Here is a 10,169-nt window from a genome sequence, read left to right as displayed (position 1 = left end):
GCTCCTGATATATCGTTCTAATAGCAGTTGAAAAATATTAAAAATACATTGCCACAATTTTTTTTTATAAACATTTAAAGTTCAAATTTTGACAAAAATTATAACATTTAAAATATAATAATTATTTTGTAGTTAAAAATTTATAAAATGTTCAACTTTTATAGTTAAGGATTGAAAATTTAAAACAAGGTTCCACGTAAACAGGTTATATAATATAAATTACTTTATTCACAATAATATCATCAAATATACTTGGTAAAATCATAGGCTGACTGACCGTTTTCGCTAAGAATCATTTTTCTTATACAATGATATTATGTCAATGAATTCAAATTTAACACCATCCATTACAGTGTCCCACTTGTAACCTACTGTACAGCAGAGCGAAATCCACTAATCCACCTTTTTTGTATCTGTCATCACTGTGGAGCAGTAAAACTGCTCTGTTTTTCTTCAACAGTATCTTGTTCGATAGGAAAGTGAATCTAGTTGGTGCATTCGGAAAGTATTAATTATATATAATTTGCACATTTTTTTGTTGGACTTGCAATTACTTGCTAATTATAAGGAATCGATTGATATCAATTTCGAACTTGTGGGTGAAAAAAGATGGGCAACGTGAAGTTGGCCCACCTTTCTTATTTTTGTCCAGTACTTAAAAATAGTGACTTGCAAATTTTAAAACCTTACTTGTTAATTCTTGCTAATTATTTGCTAAATGTTGATATAGGTCAGATTGGTTTGACAGAAATTGGGTGGGCCATCTTCACGACCATCTTCAATTTGCATTTAAACTAATAGTTGTTTTAATCCTATTCGAATAAAAGCCCGCAATCCGTATGGTGCGCACACGGTTCACTGTGGTGGTGATGTCGTATGGTGTACGTCACCATAGATCGTTAACTATTGTCTATCGATTAATACAATGTATTACATTAAATTGTATTATTGGCTTATCGCCTTCGGTGATCCTCAAGCGCTTGTAGGAAAAATGTGTCAATTATTATATGACAAACATTTTTTAAATTTTTATTCTAACATTTTGACCGTTGTTTAAAATACATTTTTGGTGTGGTAAAAATGATTTAAGTTAAATAAGTCTCAAAAACTAAAAAATTGCGTATAAAAGTGTAAAATATACCCTAAAACAAAAAAAACTCAAAATATGCATTTATATGCAAAATTAAATTTCAAAACTAGCTTTGTGAAAGCATAAAACGTATTTGTTTCGTACTCTGCTATTTTTGCGACTTAGCAAAACAAATCCGCAAATGCTACAAGTCCTCTGCCCCTATATAAGTATATTATTATGATATTTTATGCGGCTTGGCACGAATTGCGTTCAAAATAAAAACATCGATAAGTGATATACGAATTGCGTCCGGCCTTATCCAAAGTATAAGTAAACGATAACCGTACAATTTGAAAATTATACTGGTGATATAATAGTTTATAATTATATTTTTTCCAGTTATACAGAAGGCAGGAAGTCACAATTACGCTTTATGTATGTATTTATTATAAAATCGGAAAATTGCTGTACTTTTCACCCTCGGGCAAAATTGATACAATATCGTCAGTAAACCAATCCTCTTGATCTGGTTTCAAAAATGGGAGACCAAAAAAATACTTTAAGAAAATACTTATTTCACAATTTTTTTTTGTATTCTTATATTCACTTAAACGAAGCGTTTGAATTTTCCTCCACCAACTTTAGCCTAAATGAAAGCGACAGTATTTCATTTGAGGTGATGGCCACACGATTAACAATAATGACTAATTAGAGAATTGCTTTTTCAAAGTCAGCAAATATTATTTCTGGTGAAAAAACTATATTATTTTTTATAAATTCATATTTTAGGTGTGTAAATGATTTTTTAAAAGTCTGTATATCTTTACTAGGGAGTAAACAAAATACCAGTGGTATATCATTTTTTTTTTTTTTAATCCATTGAGTGAAAAAAACTATAAAAACAAGTTCCGTTTTAAAAGTTCCGTCAGCAAATATTGATATATTGAATCAAATTACAGTACCTACTACACCTAAAAATTTTTAATTAATAATAGTTAAAAAAAATTACTTTGTTATTTTTATATTCATTCACTAATATAAAATATTCATCATGGTTAATTTGTATATACATATTTTTGTTTCAATAAAATATTATATAATTTGTGTAAATTGTTTGGCAGTTTTGGATTTTTAGATGACCTGCAGGCGTGATGTATATAATTACGGATTAAGGTTTAATCACCAAGTTGTCATTGTTGGAATTTTTTTTGATAAAGCTCTATAAATAAGATTGGATGGTTTATTGTAAAGTTCTTCTATAGCCTTTCGCTTCAAATTATTCAATATTTTATAGTAAACATTTGAAACCATCTATATCAAATAAATTTTTATTTTTTTAACTTAAAATCACTTATGCCATTTTATGTTAATACAATTGTTTAATGAAATTATAAAAGAACACACAAATGTTTACGCCAATAATATGATCCAAACTAAACTAAAGTAATTATCTGATTTAAAGTTAACTTAACATATTGAAATGGATATGGTCAATGTATTCACCAATATAGGTACTCCAAGTTTAGTAGTATGTTTTACTAAGCACACACTAATATATTTAAATTTATTGATGTTTTGAAAAATGAACAAAAAGAAACATATACCTATTAAACAAAGTAGTATTCATATAATTAAAAACAGATAGATGGTATGTGAAAAAGAAGATTTATGACAAAAATATGAACACACAAAAATATGAAAATGGCCGACTAACCTGGTCTTGATTATATTAATAAGGTATCGTTCAAGTTGTCACCAGTCATTTAATTTTTAATTTTTCTACCTATTTACATTTTTTTTTATAAACTTTCTTACATATTTAATAAATTTGACTTATTGGATAATAACCACAAAAATCATTATTTTTAACCTAGCTAATTTGGTATTGACAGTCCTAATTCTGTATAAAATGGAAAGGAAAATAATGTCTTTACGTTGGGACACAATTCGTGTGGTGGTTAAATGTCATAGGGATGCATGTGGAAAAGTGATTTCTGGTTGCAATTCGTGTGCACCGTTTTATACGCACAATAGTATTTTCATATACTATCATGTAATGTTTTCTGGTTAAAAATAAGTCAACCTACTGTACTGTATTACTAATAGGTAGTAAAATAAATTATTTTAATAGCAACACTATCATGAAATATTTAATATAGGTACTTATAATATATATATTATGCTCTGTCTTAGTCGGCCAACCGATTTTACCTTCATATTTTCGGTGTTTTTATCTTTTAAATTTAAATTTTTTTTTATTTGGATGTTTGACCATATATGTCTAATGTCTATATTATAAATTTGACATCTGCGTGTTCAACAAATCATTTGCAAAATTACCCTTATCAGTTTAATTTTTTTCATACGTTTAACCAGTGCTTTCCATTTCCGCACAAAATGCATAACCCGATACCGTACACAAAAATAGTAAAATACCGCACGGATTTATAAAAATATGTAGCCTAATTCCGCACATAAATATAGTAAAATATCGCAATAAAAAATTAATGAAAAACGGATTTTTTACGAAAAACCAGTTTTTGACAAAATCAGTTTAGTTTATTTAGTCTAAAATTATTGTCGACAAAAATTGTTCACTCGGTCACAAATTTCTATTTATATCAAAAATTCGAAAATTGATTTCAAGATGCTTCATAATTCATAAGTTTAATACCTAAAAAAAAAAAGGTGTGTAAGTGGATATCGCTCTGCTATACATTAGGTTACAAGTGGGTCATTGTAATGCAGTGTTTCCCAACCGGTGGTCCGTGGGCCAGTCATAGGTGGTCCATGGTACCTTTCTTCGTTTTCTATTAAAAATTATTTTTTTTTTTTTTTAAACAGCGAAAAATATTTTATTTCACCGTAATATACGGTTATCTTATCGTTGTTTCTGCCGACGACCGATAATTATTTTCCACTTTTATAAGTGTGTAGGTATTAGAGTAAGTGTTATTTTTTTGAAACCTAGTCGGACTTAGTCAAGAATATGTCAAGAAAGAGGAAATATGATGATAGTTATATTAAATATGGATTCACTGAAATTGAAGTAAATCGAGAAATAAGACCTCAATGTGTGATATGTACTATTGTGCTTAGTAACGATGCTTTGAAACCAGCAAAGCTACAGCGGCATTTGCATACGATGCATCCTACGCTCAAAGACCGACCACCCGAATTTTTTGAAAGAAAATGTAAAAGCTTAAAGAAAATGAAACTAGGACCAAGTGGGGTGAATGTCGCATTATTACAGCAAGTGCTAACTGCATCATTTGAAATCTCCCAACTAATCAGTAAGTCAAAAAAAGCACACAGTATCGGCGAAACATTAATTAAGCCTAGCTTGCTAATAGCTGCGAACATTTTCGGTGAAGATGCCAAGAAAAAGATTCAAAATATGCCACTGTCCAATAATACAATAAAGGCACGAATTGGAAAAATGTCATGCGATATCGAAGAGCAACTACTAGGTAAAATTAAAAGTTCCCTTTACTTCGCTCTTCAATGTGATGAAACTACTGACATTGAGCAATGTTGCCAGTTATTAGTTTTTGTGCGGTTTTTAGACTTTGGGGATAAGACCATAAAAGAAGAGTTATTGCTGTCAAGTGTACTTGAGACAACGTCAAAAGGGATTGATGTAATGCAAATCAAAAAAAATAATTTGAAACCCTTTTTGTGCAAAAGTTGAAGAAGCCCCATAATATCTTCAAGAAGCTTTTATCGAACTGCAAAATGACTTTGACTGCAAAAATATGTTTGATTCTGGTAAGAACCTTGAGGAATTTTGGTGCAGAAGGGCAACATTACATATTCAACTACGGGAAATTGCCTTACGTTATTTACTAGTATTTTCAACTACGTATTTATGTGAACAAGGATTTTCCAGTCTACTTGTGATCAAAAATAAACAGAGGAATCGCTTGGACGTAAGTGACGACATGCGTTTAGCCATTAGCAACATTCATCCGAGAATTGAAAAACTTGTCAAAGAAATGCAGCCACAAAAATCACACTAAGTAAATTATTAGTAAAGTTTATTAATTATATATAATAGTACAGACATTTAGTGACATATAGTAGTGACATTTTTCGATAAATTTTGTGTATTCTTGTTAATGAGCAAAAAAAAAAAAGGTCTTAGTTTGCGTAAAATTGAGGTGGTCCGCGACCTATAAAATATTGTTGAAGTGGTCCGTGGTGGTAAAAAGGCTGGGAAACACTGCTGTAATGGATAATTGTCCTCCACCGATCCTGCAGACCTCTCGTTAGATCTCTTTTTTATTTTTAAACTAGAAGTTAATTGTACAGAATTACTTTTAAACTTAGGCTTCCTTGGTCCCTAATCGGAGGGACGTGACCACGTCATCCAAAGGCGTGAAGGAGCCGCCCTCGCGATAGATGTAAGGTGTGAGGTGTAAAAACCCCAGAGGGAATGGTCTTATACTCCCCGTCACACAGTGGTAAGTAATGCTGTAATGGATGGTGTTAAATTTGAATTCAATGATATAAAATCATTGTATAAGAAAAACGATTCTGATCGAAAACGGTTAGTCAGCCTATGATCTTACTTAGTATATTTGATGATATTATTATTGTGAATAAAGTAATTTAAATATTTACGGGGAACCTAGTTTTAAATTTTCAATCCATAACTATAAAAGTAGAATAATTTATAAATTTTTATATATAAAATAATTATTAAATTTTAAATTTGATAAATTTTGATGAAATTCGAACTTTAAATGCTTAAAAAAGAAAATTGTGTCTATGCATTTTTAATATTTTTCAACTGATATTGTAACAATATATCAGGAGCTTTGCATTAAATTTTCACGCTTTTTTACCCGAAAATAACATTTTATTGATATTTATAGAAAAAAAAAATAAAAAAATTGAAAGCTGACAATGTCCATAAACAGCTCAAAAAGAGGCTAATTATTTTCAAAAATGTATCGTGTATAAAAAATGATAATATAAACATTCAGTGAAATTTTCAAGTATCTACAGTCATACGTTTTTTAATTAAAACAAAATAAGAAAATCGTTACATGAGAAATCGAGTGAATATTAAATTTTGTAAAAATATGAATTTCAAACGCTCATAAAAATTTAATTTGACTTACTTGTAGACATTTTTTTTTTTTGATGAAAGTAGACAATCCTGTGGATAATATTGTATTATATTTTTAAATCTTAGATTTATAAAGAAAAATTTTTATGAATTCTCTACTCAAAATAATTTTCTAATTTTCGTGATTTAACCGTATTTTGTCAACATTTGAACTTTTAATGCTTATAAATTAAAACTGTGACTAAGGATACTTAGTATTTTTTCAAATGTCATTGTAAAAATATCGTAAGAGCCTTGTATTAAATTTTCAAGTTTATTTACCCAACAAATTATACTGTTAAATGTTCAACCTTTTTTGCACAACAAATAAAGTTTTATTGACATCCATAGAAAAAAAAGGTGGGTAAGTGGTTGTCGCTCTGCTGTACAGTAGGTTACAAGTGGACTGTATTGGACGGTGTTAAATTTGAATTCAATGATATAATATCATTGTATGATAAAAACTATTCTGAGCGAAAACCGTCAGAAAGCCTATGATATTACTAAGTATATTTGATGATATTATTGTGAATAAAATAAATTATATATTATAACCTATTTACATGGAACCTTGTTTAAATTTTCAATCCTTAGCTCTAAAAGTTGAACATTTTATATATTTTTAACTAAATTTTAAATTTGATTTATTTTGTTTAAATTTGAAATTTAAATGCTTATAAAAGAAAATTGTGCCTCTGCAATTTTTAATATTCTTAAACTGATATTGTAACAATATATCAGGAGCTTTGCATTAAATTTTCAAGCTTTTTTACCCGACAAATAAAGTTTTATTGATATTTATAGAAAAAAATACTAAAAAATTGAAAACTGACAATGTCCGTAAACAGCTCAAAAAGAGTCTACTTATTTGGAAATTGTGATGGAATATATAAAATGCTAATATAAACTTTCAGAGAACTTATCAAGTATACATAGTCATTTGTTTTTTAATTACAACAAAATAAGAAAATCATTACATGAGGGATCGAGTGAATATCAAATATTGTAAAAATATAAATTTATCTAACCATTGTATAAGAAAAACGATTCTAAGCGAAAACGGTCAGTCAGCCTATGATATTACCAAGTATATTTGATGATATTATTGTGAATAAAGTAATTTATATATAACCTACTTACGTGGAGCCTAAGAGCCTTGTGTTCAATTTAAAATCTTGAGCTATAAAAGTTGAACATTTTATAAATTTTTAACTACAAAATAATTATTAAATTATAAATTTGATAAATGTTGTCAAAATTTGATCTTTAAATGCTTATAAAAAAAAAATTGTGCCTATGTATTTTAAATATTTTTCAACTGATATTGTATTAATATATCAGGAGCCTTGTATTAAATTTTTACACTTTTTGGCCCAACAGATAAAACTTTATTGATATTTATTGAATAAAAAACTAAAAAAATTGAAAACTGAAAATGTCCGTAAACAGCTCAAAAAGATTCAAAATATTTTCAAAATTGTATGGTGTATAGAAAATGCTAATATAAACATTCAGTGAAATTTTCAAGTATCTAAATTCGTTCGTTTTTGAATTACAAAAAAATAAGGAAATCGCCACATGAGAAATCGAGTGAATATCGATTTGAGAAATTTCAAACGCTCATAAAAATTTAATTTGACTTTCTTATAGAGATTTTTTTTTTTTTGATAAAGGTGAAAAACTTATGAGGAATCTTATATTACATTTTAAAACCTTAGATTTGAATAGAAAAATTTTTACGAATTTTTAACTCAAAATAATTTGCTAATTTTCATGATTTTTCCATATTTTGTCAATTTATGAACTTTGAATGCTTAAAAAAAAAACTGTGACTAAGGATTTTTAATATTTTTCATCTGCCTTTGAAACAATATACTAGGAGCCTTCTATTAAATTTTCAAGCTTTTTAGCCAACAAATAAAATTTTATTAATATCTTTAGAAAAAAAACTAAAAAAAAATGGAAAATGAAAATGTCCCTAAACAGTTCAAAATAAATCAAAATATTTTGAAAATGTTATAGTGTATAGAAAATGCAAATATAAACAACCAGTGAACATTTCAAGTATCTACGGTCATTTGTTTTAAAGTTACACCAAAAACCAAATTCAATTTTGTGAAAAATCAATTTTATGTAAAATACCCGTTTTTCCTTAATTTTTCTTTTGTTTATCTTGTCTTTTGTGAAAACTATTGGGAACTTTTTACTTTTGACCCCCCAAAGTACCAACTAGATCCACTTTCCTATCAGAAAAGGTACTGTTGAAGAAAATCGAAACATTTTTACTGCTATAAAAGGTGTCCTCAGACACAAAAATTAAAAAAATTAAAAAAAAAAAAAAAAAAAAACACACATCATTGTAAAATCAATATATTCATCGCTCCGCTCGGAATATAAAATACTAATTATAATTGTTGTGGTGCATAGAAAAGATAAACATTCAATCAAAATTTCATATACCTACGGCAATTTGTATAAAAGTTGCACCAAAAATCAATTTTGATTTCCTCAAAAACAGATTTTGCGAAAGAATTCCCGTTTTTCCTTAATTTTTCTTTTGTTTTTTACGGTGATTTTGAAAAATACTGAGAAATTTTACTTTTAGTCCCTTAAGTACTAACTAGATTCACTTATCAGGAAAGATACAGTTGAAGAAAATATAAGCATTTTTTCTGTCCTAAAAAGTGTGATAGACACAAAAATGAAAAAATAAAAAAAAAACATCATTGTAAAGTCAATACATTCATCGTTCCACTCAGAATCTAAAAGCTTTACCGGAAAATTAAGTAAATTTGTAATTATAAATTTAAGTAATAGACATAGATATTCAACACTTAACTAACAAATTCTTATAGAACGATTTTTAGATTCTGAGTGGAACGATGAATGTATTGATTTTATAATGATGTGTGTGTTGTTTTTTTATTTTTTGTGTTGGTCATCAACTTTTAGTACAGTAAAAATTTTTAGAAAAGTGAATATGGTTTGAGGGGGTCAAAAGTAAAAATTTCCCAGTAGTTTTTAAAAAAGCTGTAAAAAACAAAAGAAAAATTAAGCAAAAACGGGAATTTTTACGCAAAATCTGTTTTTGAGAAAATCGATTTTGGTATTTGATGTAACTCTTAAACAAATGACCGTACATGAAATTTTTACTGAATGTTTATATTAGCATATTCTATATCCCATAATATTTTCCAAATATTTTGACTTATTTTGAGATGTTTACGGACATTTTCAGTTTCCATTTTTAAAATTTTTTGTTTTATAAATATCAATAAAATTTTATTTGTTGGTTGAGAAAGCTTGAAAATATAATAGAAGGCTCCTAGTATATTTTTTCAAAGCAGATGGAAAAAATTTAAAATCCATGGTCACAATTTTTTTATAAGCATTTAAAGTTCAAATGTTTACAAAATGTAATATGAGATTACCCAAAAGTTTTTCTACCTTTATCAAAAAAAAATATCCTAGAAGAAAATCAAATCAAATTTTTATAAGGGTTTGAAATTTATATTTTTACAATATTTGATATTCACTCGATCCCTCATGTAATGATTTTCTTATTTTGTTGTAATTAAAAAACAAATGACTATGTATACTTGATAAGTTCTCTGAAAGTTTATATTAGCATTTTATATATTCCATCACAATTTCCAAATAAGTAGACTCTTTTTGAGCTGTTTACGGACATTGTCAGTTTTCAATTTTTTAGTATTTTTTTCTATAAATATCAATAAAACTTTATTTGTCGGGTAAAAAAGCTTGAAAATTTAATGCAAAGCTCCTGATATATTGTTACAATATCAGTTTAAGAATATTAAAAATTGCAGAGGCACAATTTTCTTTTATAAGCATTTAAATTTCAAGTTTAAACAAAATAAATCAAATTTAAAATTTAGTTAAAAATATATAAAATGTTCAACTTTTAGAGCTAAGGATTGAAAATTTAAACAAGGTTCCATGTAAATAGGTTATAATATATAA

At 27.4% G+C, this 10,169-nt stretch overlaps 1 protein-coding gene across 1 annotated transcript; it reads left to right on the top strand.

Moving 5' to 3' along the window:
- Window positions 1-4,061: 4,061 nt before the first annotated feature.
- On the top strand, window positions 4,062-4,763 carry LOC132934456 (SCAN domain-containing protein 3-like). The gene has a single exon (XM_061000760.1). The coding sequence runs from the start codon at window positions 4,062-4,064 to the stop codon at window positions 4,761-4,763; it is 702 nt and encodes a 233-aa protein (XP_060856743.1).
- The last annotated feature ends 5,406 nt before the right edge of the window (window positions 4,764-10,169 follow it).

This window comes from Metopolophium dirhodum, chromosome 1, assembly GCF_019925205.1.
Source record: "Metopolophium dirhodum isolate CAU chromosome 1, ASM1992520v1, whole genome shotgun sequence".
NCBI classification, from domain to species: domain Eukaryota; kingdom Metazoa; phylum Arthropoda; class Insecta; order Hemiptera; family Aphididae; genus Metopolophium; species Metopolophium dirhodum.
This window is presented reverse-complemented; position numbering and strand designations above follow the sequence as displayed.